The 17,906-nt window shown below is 35.6% G+C and overlaps 1 protein-coding gene across 10 annotated transcripts in view; it reads right to left on the reverse strand.

Annotated features, from left to right (window-relative positions):
• Positions 1-17,906, reverse strand: part of LOC136848220 (caskin-2-like) — a 640,470-nt gene that overhangs the window by 11,256 nt on the left and 611,308 nt on the right. For 7 of the 10 annotated variants that reach the window (XM_067120563.1, XM_067120562.1, XM_067120560.1 and 4 more), the window contains 4 exons: positions 13,994-14,206; positions 11,961-12,113; positions 10,412-11,764; positions 9,416-9,654 (listed from right to left, as the gene is read on the reverse strand). In XM_067120563.1, the coding sequence (XP_066976664.1) occupies positions 9,416-9,654; positions 10,412-11,764; positions 11,961-12,113; positions 13,994-14,206 (1,958 nt within the window). Of the gene's footprint in view, positions 1-7,768; positions 7,860-9,415; positions 9,655-10,411; positions 11,765-11,960; positions 12,114-13,993; positions 14,207-17,906 lie in introns of all 10 variants that reach the window. The other 3 variants (XM_067120564.1, XM_067120558.1, XM_067120559.1) reach the window with 1 other exon arrangement.

Consider the following 17,906-nt stretch of genomic DNA (forward strand, 5'->3'; position numbering starts at 1 on the left):
AAGTGGAAATGCTTTAAGATAACTAGTTGCTGTAATAAGTGGATTTTTCCTTCTCTGTGTAGTAAAGAATCAACACTGCTCTAAGGGTTTTTAATTTATTGTGGATGAATATTCTGGAATGACAGAAGTAGAATGTTACACAAGAACAGTTTGCCGTACAAATTAAATCACTGCCATAAAGTTGACCTCAAGAACTTCACAGCAAGATGAGGGGACAACTGTCAACTCTGTAATGTTACTTGTTACTCAGTATTTCCTGTCATTTAAATATGCTTTTTATCACACGTTTACATGTTCAGTGACTTTCTTTCAGAGGCATTTTACTTGCTACATTATGTAATTACCAGGGGGCTTGGCTCCCTATCTTATCAAGATGTATACCAAAACTCTCGTGGCCAACTGTCAAAAGGAGAAAACTCTTTTGATTCAAACATGTAACTCAACCGTTTTATCTCAAATACAGAAACATACTAAACCAGTATTCAGAGACTTTTGATGGGCTCTGAATGTAAACATCCGTAACATGTCTTGCCTAAAAAGTTAAAAATAATGCAACATATACTAAGATTTGATGCAGTGAAGCTGAAACACCTAACTTGTGAAACTTTGCATATATGGAAATATAATAGCCTCTGGGATTAAAAATCCTCCAGAAATAACTGCAAAAAAAATTGTTGCTCACTGAAAATGGCATGAAAGCATAAACAGAAAGCTCCACATACGTGATGAATTCTACATGAAAGCTCAGAGTTTATCACACTTACTTTTGAACACTCCAAGGAAACAACTACTGGGGTAGTCTTCGTCTAGCAGTCACTAAACTATCAAAGCAGTAGAGATTAACCAACAAATCCTACAGCTAAAGCAGCTTTCCACAGACTACAGCAAGACAAATCGCTAGTCCACACACACACAGTTGACAATCCATCCAGGAAAAGCGGACAATTTTATATCTTGACTAAGGAGAAGTCTCATATCTAGCCCTGTTCTTTGCTTACTTGAATTACATGTGCTTTAACAACACTTAGTGTGATCAAAGCATATATATACACTCAAAGAAAGTGAAAAAAAGAAAATTTAATTTCATCTGAGATACAAGGCCTCCTTAAAAATCTCAAGAACTATGTACAGAGTTTCAACCAGTCTGCCAAAGCAGGAACCTATCACAAGTAGATTGATAAAAAGTAAGAAAAAAAAAAACACAAACTTTGCACAGAGCTGCCATTTAGAAATTTCACCTTTAAAACTTCTTTTCTACAAGTCTTCACCTTGTCCATTAAATTGGTGAAAAGTGAGCTTCCAGTAAAAGTCCCCCCCCCCCCCAACACAAGAGTTGGATACATGTACAGTACTTGTTTTGGATCTTCTGTCACACTAAATTTCATGGCTTATACAACTCTGAATCAAGGAATATTCATAGCAAGATTCTTGCCATTCCAGGAATATGGGACCTCATTGGAGGAAATTTATGATCTTATCTTCAAGTTATTACCTTGTGAGCATTCTATAATCTAAGAATCCATAACCAGCTTTGCTACTTGATTGATATTGCTGGGCAATTCAGAATTATCCTTATTTTCTTAGATATACTATATGTAACTTGAGCAAATAATGGTTAGGTCATCAAAAAAGCCCTTAGATTCTGGCCATGAAAAGAAATCATAGAGCATTATTCATATTACTGTAGTTTATTTACTGATAGGTCCCTACCCCCACTTGCATAGAGTGGAAATATTCTGAAGACTAAGGAGGAAAGGTAATGAATTTTGGTAATAAGTATTTCACAATAGCAGCAGAATATTAACCAGAGAGAATGCATAATGCTGCTTCCTTCAAGAGTAACTTGTATCTCATGAAACTCAGAGCAAGTGAAATGCATGAGAAATAGATGAGGTTTATGCTAATTTGACATTTGTGTTGAGCAATAGTATGAATACATGTAAAAGAGGAGACCCCCCAAATACAAAAAAGCTTGTTGCAAAGTTAATTTAAGGGCTATCACATTGGTGGCAACCTGCAATGAAGCAAGGAATGAGCATACTATCCCTAACTCTAAAAGAGAACCTGAAACACCATACTAAGAGTTTCAGAATAAGTTTTGTCTCACTTCTGTCAGCTCTTGCATGTTGCCTACCCAATACAGGGTATGATATTAAGATGCCAACAGAAAGTGATGGAGGCTCTGCTCGCCTGTTGTCCAAAAGCCATTTGTTGTCTTGCCTAAGAAAGTGTAACGCATTAAATATGTAGTTTGATAAGAGGGCACCATAGAAAAGATGTGGTTCAGTTGCCATCAAATGAGAGATGGTCCTCTAACTGAAGGTGCAAAATTATCTCCAGATTTACCTGTGAAGTATGGGATACTACATTCAGTTTGGGGAACAAGTACCTCCTTGACTCCTTTTACAATTCAAGAATGAACAAGAAAAATCAGTGGTCAGAATTTTCATACTGGTAACATTTGTTGATATAGTTACCTTGTCACCAACTTCAAACTGAAGCATGAGAGTCAAAAGGCAATTCATACTTGTAGGAACACACATGATGCTACAGTTACTCACGTGAACAATAATGCATAATTTTCTTTGTAGTGTGGCAGAAAGTTTCATCAGTTATGAAACTTTACAAGTCCTATGACTAGACAATTATAAAATAAACTTAATGAAAAACAATAACTCTGCATATACAGTACAGTACATGAATACTCTAACCCTATGTACTCTGTATGAATGCACTAAACACATACAGTATATACAGTACTCTGCTACACTTTCAACAGCTCATATCCAGGAAATTAATGCAAAATTTTTAATCTTAAGTCATCATTGAGGCATTTCAAACTAATTGCACAAGACTGCAAACAATGAGCAACACAATACATCACCTTAATTTCCATTAATGTATCTATCTGAATCTACAAGAAACTGCATAAAATTATATAAATCCATCTAATACCAAAAGTAAATTATATATTATTGCTATAAACTAATTTAACCATACCATAAATAATTTTTCAACTAGCAGCAGGTCTGGTTTGAAGGATTTCTTTGGGAGCACAACAAGGTTGAAGATTGGACAGGTGGTTTGGGAAGGATCAAAGAGATGGAAGAAAGGAAGACAGAAATCAATGCAATCGGAGGCTGAAGGGATGCTACACAACACCCACAGTACCAACGGAGCACACTGTATCAACTCTACAGGAGATTCTAGTATGGTTAAAAGTACAAATCGTATCTGAAAAAATGGTTCGTGGTAAACTTATCATCAACTTTTCCAGTCCTAGGATGAAAAACTCTATACTCAGTGTTACAGAAGTACAGGTACCAGTTTCAACAAATGTAATAAAGAGGTGTTAATCTACACAAAGAAGTTTACGTATGTCTAAATGCAATACAATATGAGAATATTAGTAAGATACACACTACTAAGTTAAAACCACAACACAAGTTGTGTACAGTAAGTACCATACATGCATCAGTGAAGAACATATTATTATTTTGAAATCTACTCATCACATTCACCAGACCTATGTAAACAGAACAAGCCATCATGCAATGGTACTAACTTCTCAATAACCTAGTATTTTCCGTTATGTTTTATATTGAAAAACTCAAATTTTAGGAATTTAATGAAGAATTGCCCTCCATTCAAGGAATCAAACCTAAAATAGGTGATAGTTCCTCTAAGTTTGAATCTTGGTGTGAGGGGGAAAAAGACTATTTCATTCCAAATCCAGATTATAGTTTTAATTGGAAAAACAAATATTAAGGCCTAAGAAGTTAAGAGTTCATTGAATGTTGGATGTTGTACTGACATTAGTACTACACTTCTTTGTACTGTAAAAGAACAATAAGCTATTCTGTCACTATTAAAATACAATATTGGGCCTCATCATTCATGGACTCTTCAGAAAATCCTGATAATGTACCAAAATTAAGTGTCCTGAAACTTTGGAATTTGCATGCAAATGGAAAATATTCTATTTTATTTTCCATTTCATTTCCCTGTATTGATAAACCATGCAAAAGTTTTTCTATACTGTATTATTAAAAGAAAATCCAGTGGTGCATTTTATTTGCCAACTGCTGATGTAATCACCAAACAGATTATGAATACATCACGTAGACAAGGGATACCAATATTGTACTTTCTTCATATTTTACCTTTAATAAAAGAAGATTGACAAAAATATACTTTTGGAAGTGCATTTCCATTAACTACAAAAAGCTTGAAATCTCATCCTTCAAACTTCAATCAAATTTTAAAAGTAATCAATAAGGAGGACCTTCCTGGCTAGTACTCATATGAGAACCTTAAACAATCTAAACATCTTTTGCAAATGTTTTAAACAATGGGGTTAAAAAAGCCCCTCAAGTGAGTTATATCCCTGTACTCAGAAATATTCAAGGCCCTCAGTTACATTGCCTGGTATCCCATATTTTATTTCATCCTTCTCCTTATGGTAATTTAGTCCCTAGCAGTCCAATTCCAACTTTTCCTCCAGTGTTCACCTCATTCAAGAACAATTGCTTTGGACCCCTTACTCAGTGGTCTGGTGTTGATCTATATTTTCACAGTTAAGAATTTTAAATAAAAAGCTGGAAAGAAGTCCACAGGCATCATGTACATTATGTTGATAACAAAAGTCTAAAGCAGAACTGTCAAATCAATGAGGAACAGCAACCTACTGGAAGGATAACAATGAGAAAAAAATTAGATTCAGTGCACAAAGTGAAATGAGTCAAGTTTCAAATACATATTAGAAATTTTTTAAAGAAAGTAACAGGCACTTTTTTTAAGCTGAGCTACTGAATGTTCACAAGAAAAAGCAAGAGCTCAAAATAAAAATAGTGCTGTGGAAACAAGATTTGTCAGACGATTTAGTTTATGTGGAGGTAAGATCCATGCAGACCTTATTAAAGGAAATTATGCAGAACAAATGATTATCTGATTATCGAGGGGATGTAGTACATGGATCAAGAATTTTAGAACTTCAAGAAAATTACCAGCAAAAAAGCTAGAATGGGGAATTTTTATTATGGATTCACATAATGGAAAAAGAGGAGAATATGCAAAAAAATTTTGGGACCAAAATTTTTTCTTTTAGCACTATGCAGATATTGAAATCCTTGTGTTAGGTGAAAGTTGGTCCCCCAAAAAAGGGGGGGGGGAGCATAAGTGGCAGCAAAAGGAAAATCTTGAAAAGACTAAGGACTATAGGACCACTGGCTCAGGCAACTGCTCCAGTGGTAATGTGCCTGGAAGGATGTATATATTTTAACAGAAAGGCAACAATTACTAATATATTTGCCAACTCAGCACTTAGTTACCAATTCTCCTTAGCAAAGATCAAAGATAAACATTTACATATCTGGTCACAAAACATACTCAAAATTTCAGGAAGGCCTGAGTAAAGGAAGGAGGAGACTGCTATGTCAAGGTGTAAATCATAGAACCTCATCATCTTAAAAAACAATTAAGATTTACACTACCCATGCAAGTGCAGCATACATTGACAGACCTAGCAGCACTTTATTTCACAAAAACCATAGCATAAAAGGTATCAGACAGAAGGTGCATGAGATTTCAACAACTACAAAGCCAAGAGAAGTGAGAATGATTTACACTACATATACTTTCAAGTGGTTCAAAATCAAAGAGCAAACTGGGCTTTAACTGCATCACAGTGAGGTGAAGTAAATTGGTTCAATTGTTTTGCACATTTTCCAATTTACCTGAAAAATGATGTATACTTTATTAATCTATTTGATCAATGTTTCTTTCAAGATAATTAACCATTAAGGCCTTGTCAACTCTCATTGCATCCAGTCCTCAATCATCTGAAAAATTAATGACCCTATTCCCCATTGCAATATGTGATATGCAATAACAGACCCTACTATACAAAGGGAAGGCAAAGTTGAATGACAAGGAAATTAAGAATAGTTCCTGTGTATATAAAAACAAATGCTTCTGTAATAGAAAAGCATACCCTAATAAGCGCATTCATAGACTACATATCTCCTATAAGCTGGGCATTAACCTAATATCCACCCCTTCAAAAGTCTACCATTAAGGCCCACCTTTTGTAAAATTTTCATAAGATCCAAAACTTTTTGTGTAGTACTGCTAAGTAACAGACAAACACCTGCCTACCTTCCTCAATGTGAAAAAGTACTGAAAAGCCTAATAAAATGTACTGTGCAAAATACCATACAAGATGAATGACAGTGTACAGAGATGACTACATTATTCCATCAGAATCCTTCCAATGTACCTTTGCAGTGCAAGTGATGCAAATTTACATGTGGTAGCAGCTAAATGGAGAAGTAAGCAATTTTAAGTAAAATACAGTACACAAAAATATAACTAAATACAAATGAAAGATTTGAATGTACAGTATGAATTACAAAAAGAAAGAAGACTGACGATTCTCTAAAGATCTGTCATATTTTTGTACTGTACATAAGACACAACTTTCCAAAAACAGCCTGCTCTACTTTCAGTATTCACTTCCTTACTGTATAGACAAAGCTTGCTAAAAGAATTTGTCTACTCTAGGAAGACAACTGGAAATACACACAACCTATTGAAAAACTAGTACAGTATTGTTACTTCCAACTCTTCTAAGATAATACCTTTCTGTGTACTGACATCCAGTGCCAAATTATTACATAGGTGAGGAAACATGAAAATGGACTTCTCAAAATTGATAATGCATGGTAACTAAGGAAATTAAATTCCACTATACAAATTCAAGAAAAACATATTCTACATTACTTTAAAAGTTTGTCAACCAAGTGAGTTTATATGCAGGGTATTCAGTCTAAAATGTATTTCCCACAGAAAATTCAAATTCAGTCTAAGAGTAATATTATGCTATGACTTTGCACATTCCACAATATCCCTAATGTCCAACAATGGTTCAAGTAAATCTCACTGTTGCAAAACCATGCATTCATAAACCTCTACTTTAAACCAGATAAAGATTTTTTTAGATCTGACAGCAGAAATGATGATCATGACATCTAGAATCAATCCTATTAAAAACTAACTTGAATAATTCATTGTAACTTTAGCTAAGACAAATATTGTATACAGATGACCTGCTTACAATAGTTCCATTCTGCTGACACAAACCAAAACCCAAGAAGGACAACTTGAAAGTTTCTCAGTTGCACAGAACTTCATAAAACAATCTCACTGAAACAGACAACAGCTTCAGCCACTTTTCTTCTGATTTTTGATGCATGGAAGAAAATTCTTCCATTTCCTCAACAACACCACCAATGAAATAAAAAAAAATTTTCCTTCCAAAATTTTCTTCTTTAGAATTCATATCACAAGTTAAATGCAATCTCATTTTTTCAAGTGTTCAGCTACCCTTCTTTCTATGAAATTAGAATATACAAAAACCAATGTTAGTAAAACATTCATTATCCTCCATACACAAACAAGATCTCACAAGCAGATGAACCTGTTTCCATCACAAAGTACAAGCAGCTTTTCATTTTCCACATGCCTAACTATATAACTATGAACACCATTAGCCTCTGAGGGCTCACTGCATCTGCTGCAAACTCTCATATGGCGAAACCATTCTTTATATCATGCAGTTTATACAGGTGAATTGATATTTGAGAGAAGCTCAAAGCACTCTAGATTTACACATTTAATTTAATGGTTAATAAGTTCACAGCCCATATTATCCACTGACTGAGGCATACTTATGCTCACATAGTTCAGGATTTACCATCCGTTTTAATACCTGTAGCCCGCTTCACGAAGCTTCACGACGAGATGTCGAGTCCAAACGCCATATCCCTGAACCTGAAGTGTAACCCGATGACCTTGAATTCCTAAAGGATGGAGGACACATTGGAACATACAAAAGCCAGCACCCCTCCTATTGGCCACTATTATACAGGTAAAGCCCATTTACTCAACTGTGATCTTCGTGTTTAAAAAAGATTACTGCCACAGCTGCTACTGCTACCACTACTATGAACACAAGTACTACAACAACATAATTTTTTTATTGCAACATCAATATATACTGTAAACAATAGTACACCCAATTATTATCTAAATGCACATTAATCCAAGTAGAAAATTAGCCTTACTGATTCATTTTCCTTCATTTTAATGCGTACTACCAAATTTCAACACAAGTTACAATGCACAATACAGTATTGTACAGCTAAAAATTAAAGTGTACACTGTATTCAATTCATACTGAGAAAAGTTAATTGAACATTTATCAATATCCAGCAAGAATAGAAATAAATGGACAGCAGAAGTGCATTCAAGACAACTTCCAAAAACAAAAATTTAAAGTGTGTAACCAAATTTTTTTCAATTCACTGAATACAGTATCACAAGTTGAGAACACTCCACAGACCGGACAACTTTTCATTTTGAAATTTCATACTGATCATGGTGCTTAAAAATGTGACCAACCTCTTCATGAATGGTACAATACAGTATATCACAAATATTGATACAGAACATGCAATCCAATTTATCAGAATAACCTGCCTGTATCTCCACACGTTTGGTTATGTCATGCTCAAAATATTGATCCTTAAACGAAAAATAATGTAGAAATATTGTATAATGCACATGCTGCATAACACAAGTACAAAACACTGTACTGTGATTAGACACTTGGAAGATACTTCAAGATAAGTAAATAAAAAATATAAGAACAAGATTGGTCATTCATGAGTCCCACTTTTTGTTTGCTTGTCTCCATATCATTGCTAACAATGCCTAACTTACCCCGACAATCTATACAGTATCTGGCTTCTCACATTCTTAATTCATTCTCCAGTAGCGTGTTCAGGAGAGAACAGATTTACAGACAGCTCTTCACTGACAGATGAAAGTTCAATACCTTCACATTTTACGCTAAATAACAGAATAAAACCTCAAGAGTTTGTTTATGAATATACCATTCAGCAAGGTTCAGTACTGCATTAACTAAACATTCAACAATATATATCATACTTATCAACCAAGAACCTTTTACCATGCAATTAAATTATCTCAATGCATAGCTTCATTTTAGCTGATTAATATCAGTTTATTTGTGTGTGTATAACTGCAATTTGCCTCTAAAATTACCTGGCATTTTAAAATTATTTACATTAACTAACCTTTGTATTTAATCTTACAAGTCACATACAGTACAAGAACATTTCAGGAGTTTCATGCAGGTATGTTCCACTAGGAACAAGGAAGAGGATAAACCATCTAATAATACTACAGTACTACAGAAGTGCTGGAGTAAAATGAAAGGAAAACTACAAGTGATATTGTGTATGAATAAAGCTCCCATTATGACTTTCAACCATCATGATTTTAAAACTGAAGAATCACACACAAAGCCTAATGTAAAAGTTAATGGACTTACCCAGATTCTGGATTTCCTGTACAATCGGATGATGGTTCTGTATCAGTTAAAGAAGTCTGTCGAAGGGGGATTTGGGCATCTTTACGGCGGAGAGCTGGGGAGGAGCGTGGAGAAGAGTGGGGAGAGTTTCGTGTATCTAATACGCTTAACCCTGGATGAGGACGGCAGGCCCGCTGCTTAATAGTCCCAGCGTTTTCGTTGGCAAATGGTAAAGAATCGGAGTCTGTACTTGATGTTGACTGTGAAAAAGAGATTTAATGAAAAAAAATCCTTTATCTCAATTGCTAAAATATTTCCACATATTTCTCTCAACATTCTCAAATTACATAAATGTATTATAATAATTTTTAGCATAAATTTGAAAGAACACATATTGACAAATTCATGGAAACCTTAATTTTGATTACTGTACAACATTTGGATTACAGTACAGTAAGCAAAAGTTTCACTGAAAGTTCAAATTGTTGGAGTATAGTACTTTAACTCATTTATGACAATTAACACAGATTAATACAGGTGTACTGCATTAATCTGTTGAGGATTGAAGTGTGTGATAATCTAAGGTCTGTTACAAGGAAATAAAACAACCTGGAAAGCAAAACTCTGCAAATGTGTAATGATATATTAATAAAAATCTTCTAATTCAGCCAGAAGGTTCTTCAAAGTGTGTCTAAGTCCTAATATAAAAGTAGTTCATGTCAGATCTACTTACTGTATATACAACTCATCTTCAAAGATCTGTAGTAATATCAGTTGCTCACATACCCTCATAGTTATGGCAGATATAGCAAAATATCAGTATGAAACTAAAAAAATCTATGTTTATAAAGCTACCCCCCCTATTCCCAATCTGGCATAAAAAGATAAGACAAAAACCCTTTTCACAAGAATATTTTGGAAAGCTGTTTATCAAGATGCTGTGTATATACTAGTAATACAATACTGACTTGCCATGATATCATTATTATTATGTAAAAAACTACAAAATTAAATCACCTTAAAGCTAGCATTTGAATCATTTCTTCTGGGTCTAAAACTTGGGGAGACTTCCTCTGTTGCAGAAGTTGAAGTTTGGGATGTAGCTAGGGAGTCACTTGTAATTGATGCAGTGGTAATTGTGCTTGTAATTCTTGAAGTACTGGCCATTGTAACACATGTCAAAGGCGGTGGGGGTGGAGGGAAATCGTCTGGAAGGTGTTGATGATTGGCACTATCTGGAGGGGCAGGAGGTGGGGGTAAATCTGGGGTAACATCAGGTTGCAAATTATTTTTGATTCCCATGTACCCATAAGACAACCCTCTTTTTAGATATCCATGCTGACCATCTCTAATGACAGCATCCTTTGAGGATTCACTGATAGAATTTGAGCGTCGAGGTGGAGGAGGAGGTAACTTCTTTGGAGTACCTTGTGGTGTATTATTTGTACTCCCTGAGCCTTGTGAACTACTAATTTTTTCAGAGTTCTGGCGATTTAACGTCTTTACATTCAAGTCTTTCATACCCACTTCTTCAACCTGTGAGGGTTTCTTTAAATTCATTCCATCTTTAATAAACTGTGGCACCTCATGAATATCAACACGAGTTTTTGCTGTAACCTTAGCGACAGGTCTCAATTTATTTGCAGTTCGAGGTCTTGGCAAAGTGCCTCCTCCCTCATAGCTTCCAGCAAACTCGTTTGTTGGGGTAATGTCACCATCATCCATTGATCGTTGTGGATGTGATGTCATCATACTTGGTGGTGGAAATGGCCTTGGTGGTAAGCTACCTAGAGAAGAAGGACCTTGGCTGAGAGACAGCCTACTGTCTGGGTGAAATGTTTGATATGTTCCATAAATAGGCTCTTCTAGACTTTCAGCACTTCGTCCTCTGCCTCCTGGTCGAATCTGAACAGCAACAACATCAGGTCTGTACTGAACTTGTCCTGGGCCTGGAAGTGGATGTGAAGAACCACTATGAACTTTCCCTCCTGGAGGAGAAGGACCCTGAGGCCCACCATATTGTCCTGAGGAAATATAAGGACTTGACTGATGAGGCATTGGTTGGACATGGGCTTGAGGTGGACCCATGGGGCCATATTGAACACCTGGAGCATAGTGATTAGGTACTCCATAGTGTCCCCCTGGGTCTGCAGGACCACTCAGTCTATTAAGATCTCCTGCATTAGGGTGCACTGGTCCTGCAAATGTACGGAATTCTGGAACTGCACTAAACTGCTCACGTCCATCGCCAGCTTCACGGGATATCATAATCTCATGAGTCCCATACTGGTTTTGAGGGCGAGTGTCCTGAGCACTAGCAAACTTTTTGCCAGCCATTATGTCCTTCACTCTTTTGATGGCTAACATCACCTGCAAAACAATTAAAAATCAAAAGTAAGTATTTGCATAATTAATTACACCCCATCATAAGAATAATTAGAATTTTATGAAACAAATTTGGTTCTATGAAACATGCTGTATGGCCGATTTTGAATAAATTTCCACAAATGGACAACAAAACAGTCTGTGGGATAAGATACTACTCTGAACTATCAGTACTTCTTACCTTTTTCTGATGGCCAAGCTTAGTTATACCAATGTCTTCCAAATCCTCCCAGGTAAGCTGTGTCATTTGTTCCACAGATGTATAACCTTGCTGTTTCAATGAAGTTGTGTATTCCTCTAACCTTAAAAGTGACAACCAGTCTTCAAGTCGTCCCTGAAAGAGATTTACTGAATTATTTTTTCCTGAATAAGAAACAGTTGTGCTGATAACTGAAACATTGCTTACTAAAATGTTTATTATAGGATCTCTGTGCAGTGAGAATGTGCCATAGTATGTACTGTAGTGTGATATTTACTAATACTACTAATTATTATGGCAGTGATTTTATGCCTCACCATTCTGTGACATTTATAACTGCCTCACTGACCTAGACATATAGTACAGCAATTTTATAATTTTTAAAAAAGGGTAAGTAACCATAAGAACATCTTCAGGAAAATTTATCACCTTTGCTACTTGCCTTTTTAATGAATTTTATAAAAAAAAATATGTGAAGAGAGATGGAAGAGAAGGTTTAGATAGGAATATTGTACAGTAATAATATTAAACTTAAAATATGCAGATGATCATATGCTAATGAGCAAACCACTACAGAATTTACAAATCTTGCTTAACAATACTGTATGCAGCATACATCATGAGACATGGGACGAAAATGCAAATAATGATAAGAATATACATTGAAAATAACAGTAAATGAAGAAAGGAGTAAAGTGGTTGAATCTTCCCAATACTTAGAAACAATAATAACCAATACAGATTCTTTTGATTGAGAATTTTGGTACCAAGAAAGGCAAATCACACAACGAGCAGGCTGAACAAGATTTGGAAATCAAATAAACACAGTGGACTGAAATTGCATTATCTAAGATTATTTATCGATTAGGATGATCCGTATTGCTATACAGACATGAATCTTGCTACAGTATGACAAATGAAGTTATTAACAAGAGTTTGATACGGATTTAAGAATAAAAAATATTAGGCATATGATTACAGGACAGAGAAAAAATACCATACAGGAAATTATGAAGTCTCAAGTTCATGAGATAATGACAAAAGAGAAATTGAGATGGCTTGGGCACGTCCCTAATACCAGAGGGGGAATAGTGCAAGAGTGTGTAAACTGGGCTCTGGGAGGCACCAAAAGCTGGAAGACCCATACTTAGATTGAAGAGAACTTTGAGATGGGAGGCTGGAGGTGAATGGATATTTGTGGAAGATAAAGCACAGAATAGGCGACTGGTGGAATTTCTACTTCTAATATTGCTTTTCAAACCTTCAAATATGCAGCTCTAAGACTAAAATCACCACCCACTGGGAATCAATTGGACTGAAAATATGAAGTCCTCCCAGAAAAAAACCATAGGCTTTCTTATCCTCTGAGTGTAATGACAGTGGGGATTAGACAATTGTGCGAGTATGACTAATGAATTTGCAGGTCTCACAAAGCACCTCCAGCTGAGTGGGACTGGAGAAAAATAGAAGCAAACTATCAACGGCATCAGTGACTAAAAGCTCATTTCCCCTGTTGTTGCTGTTATAGATTAGCCTGCCTCTGAGCCTTGCGTTAACAAGCGTAAAACTTATAATGATTCATCAAATGAGAATCCCTGAAATGAAAAATTGACTACAAAGCTAAGCACTGGGATACTTTCAGCCAATCAGCCCTTAAGACAGTGAAAAGGGGAGCTGAATTGGATGGACAGCAAGATAGAAGAAAGGGAGCAGGAATGGCAGTAACGTAAAGGGCTAAAAAGTGGGTGCAGCTAGAGGCCTAAAAGATGCTGCAAACAACCTTTAGTAATGCCTGCAGAGAACCACTGCACGAACCCTGTCTGGGGATCGATAAAGTTTTTCTTAAGCGACAGATTGTCAACAATGAGGCAAAGACAGCAAATGCTTTAAAATTCCATGCATTCATTAATCCCTTGGAAGTCCGAAAGACTACACTGAAATGGCAGTAACCAGCATTACCATGCAGAGCCGCTGTAACACAACCTAGTGCGCGTCTTTTTTTTTAAAGGTCTTACCGGTATGAAATTCGGCAGTCTGTCGGATATGTTTAGCTTAGTGATTTCGGCCTTCAGCTTTTTGCGGTGGGCCGGCTTCGTGATACCAATGGCGTTCAGATCTTCGGGGGTCATCCGCGAGATGGTTGGCATGTCATACCCGGCCAGGATGAACTTCTCGTAATACTCCTCGGACCGGATGTCTGTCAACCACGCCCTTAGGACTTCTGAATCCTGGAAGAAAAAAAAAATTAATTTCATCTGGTGTACTATAACAATGGCCCTCGTGCAACAAATGGCTTTCACAATTCTGCTTTATAAAATATATATATACATATGATACTGTATATGTGTATATATATATATGTGTGTGTGTGTGTGTGTATGTATACACACACAGTATATATAGTTTCACAATTCAGGTGTTTCAGTGGAAATATAATGATAGACATGTTTTACACTGAATGTTAAATTCTGTAAATGAAGGCTTACACTGAACTGTATGATCTGTAATTTTTTTTTTATCCACAGATTGAAGTATCACCTTGTTCCTATAATTTATCACACAAGGTAGCATGTCACTCCACTTTTACATGTACGCGATAAATAAAAACCGTTATGCTACTGCCTTACTGGATTAATGAGTTTCAAGTTTCAGGGGGTAAGCCCCATTGGATATGCTACACATTACTGCATGCGAGCTCCATCAAATTTTCCCTCATATGGATAGCTGTCAGTATATAAGAAATCGCTAATTTCATAAATTTGAAATTTTATTCCAAAAAAGTTGATTTAAATGTCGCAATCACCATTACCAACAGGATTTGCTTTAATACAGGAGAATACCTAAAAGATGAAAGGAAATGACAAACACAGAAGAAACTGCTAGACCTTACCATTACTTTTCTATTACGTTTTAATACAGAAACAATATCAAGAAACCAAGATAAAGAAACGGGTCAAAGTAAAACCCCTGTCCGTGACCAGTAAAGGCAGTCGTCAATTCAGAAAACGAAAATGAACGTATGAATGGTGTATCACTAGATTTGCAGAACCCGCAAGCTGTGACGTCATCGCAGCTGAGGTTCCGTGCCTACATGTTTCCAGCATTGTGGGAAATCACGTTCCTGGATCTCCGTTAAGTTTCAAGGTCAGACTCTGATTCTCAAAACTATCCATATGAAGTACGTGTCATGATCAGGCTTTCTTTTGAATATATTCGAAAAGAACACTATTTCTAGGATTCACTATCAGTCTATTTCATGACAAACACAACGAAAATAATCTTACCCTTACTACCGTGGAAGCAATGCACACTTCCAATGCTTCCACGTTATAAGCGGTAACGTACGAATGAAATTTTGTGAGGGACTACGATTGTACCTCCACTATACTATCATTTTTAAAACTACCTCCCAACATTCAACAAAAAATAAACGCACATGCCACGATACCCCACTTGAACACTGTAAAATAATATAAATATATTTATAGGTATATATTTATGTATGTATACACATTTATATATTAGATTCCTGTTTATAGATAACATAACACATTTATATATTAAATTCCTGTTCATATATACACATTTATATATTAAATTCCTGTTCATATATACACATTTATATATTAAACTCCTGTTTATATACACATAAGGGATTACAATCCAACGTTGAACAAAGCTACCTGAAAGCAAGGGAGTATATTATCCTCTTATCACTTAGGCATCACACAGCTACCAACATTTTTTCTTAATATACAATGGTTTATCCACCCCGTATCCAGACTGCAGAATTGGGCGTTTTCGGATCGACAGCACAGACACGAAAATCCTACCAAAGAGAGGGTCGCCATGATCGCTGGCCAACACCTAAACCAGTCGCTGCCTTTCATTGCCTGCCAGTCGCCGGCGATCATGTTTCTAAACACCGCAAGGAGACAATCTAAACACCATCAACACCAGCGCATCACTGACTCTTTTTACTACACGCACACGCACATACGCAACCAGTTGCTGCTGTATTTTTCTCCTGCCTGACTGGGAGCCTGCCTTCACACGAGCACAAACGCCGCTGATAGTCATCCACATGAGCTTTTAACATGATACCCCACCCACTAGACTTCCAGCCCACACACCTGCGAAATATAATGGTACTCTTATGCTCTTCCTGTGCAAAACGCAAAAATGAGCTCGCGCGCGTTTTTTTTTTTTTTTTTTTTTATCTAAGGAGCGACAAATAGACTGGTCGTGTGTAGGTGGAAATAAAAGCCTAAATTTTTCATACAGACCAGAAATTGAGTAAACGTACCACTTTTGTATAAAAGGCACAAACACAATGAGATAATGACTTTAAATATTACCTGGAAATAACGTCACATTTAATACCTAAGTTCAAACGACGAGACATTTCGTTATCTGTTTCATACAAAGGCTTGATATTGGCTGGAACTTTGAACATTAAAATATAAATTATCAATATAAAAATAAGCAAATAAAAATGTAAAATATCAATATAAAAGCTGTTATGTGAGCTCTCATACAATTTTCTAACGCATCAATGAAAGTCTAGTAAAGTGTTAATTTCTTTCGTGAAGCAAACCATGAAATGTCACGGGAAATGTTTCCAATTAAAATCTCTAGAAATAGTTCTCATTAAATGTTTATGCAAGAAATTTTATAAAACGTTGCAGAGAATTTCCCATAAACGTCTTCAGGAATCACTTCATAAGGCTTTTCATGAAAAATTCCTCTTGAAAAGCTCGAAAATATTTCTAACACAACGTTTAGGGGGAAAAATAAAAAAATAAAACATTTTAGTTACAACAAAACTAGAAATCTAAAAAAAAAAATAATTTAATTTAATGTTACAAAAGAATGGGAAATAAAAAAAAACATTTAACTTACTGTTACAACAAAATGGAAAACAAAAAAAGTTAATTACACAAAATGAGAAATCTAAAATAATAATAATAATAATAATAATAATAATAATAATAATAATAATAATAATAGTGGTGAATGCTATCCAGCTCAAGTAGGGCTATAACTAAATAAGAACAAATAAAAAACCCTCATCAATACCCAAGACGGAAATTTGTCATTCCATCAATTAATGAATTACATTAGACCTAACGGCCATAACATTCCTCACGAAAACAATAAATCCCGGAATGCTTCAACCACAATAATAATGGCCCAAAAGAATGACCTTCTTCAGCATAAATAACACTGCAAGTGGCCACGTGAAGTGCTAAGTTGCACCCACTTTACATTATTGGTTCACTCGACACTTATCGCCGAGGTATTGTTTATTCTGTTTCAATTAAGGGAGTGTTTTCACTGTTACTGTGAACTAAGGACATTAAATTTTGTTGTACGTATAAATGTTTGTGTAGTATGTAAACGCGAGTCAGAATTACGTACTACATTGAAACTGAACAATATGAATGTTTTCTTTTTTAACTGTCAAATAAAACAAACGGGCATTAATCGCTTTCCTAATATGTGTAAGGGATCAGAGTTCGCAAGATACTCATCATCATCAAATTACCAACACCACACGACCAAAGAGACCAGTCACGTGTTCCGGGTAAATCGTTCAGTAAATGCAAACCAGCAATTTCCCGCCGAATTCAAGCGCAACGATATAAAACAGTAATTACGTTAATTTTCATAGTTACGCGTAAAGAATCTCATGTACTGTGTAGTTATGTTTGTTTCAGTTTTAATTTCCTCGATTTACATATATGATTTGTGTTTTGCGCTTATTATTTACATCAGTCATTTCTCATTCACTCTTACGGCGTATACATCATATAAAATGCACTGCTTCACCCATCTCAACTACAGTTCTGTGCAGAGATTCATGTACACATTCTTTATATAAAGATTACGTGTACATACGTATTTATTACACGTACTTCTGGGACA

Source organism: Macrobrachium rosenbergii, chromosome 18 (assembly GCF_040412425.1).
Source record: "Macrobrachium rosenbergii isolate ZJJX-2024 chromosome 18, ASM4041242v1, whole genome shotgun sequence".
Classification (NCBI taxonomy): domain Eukaryota; kingdom Metazoa; phylum Arthropoda; class Malacostraca; order Decapoda; family Palaemonidae; genus Macrobrachium; species Macrobrachium rosenbergii.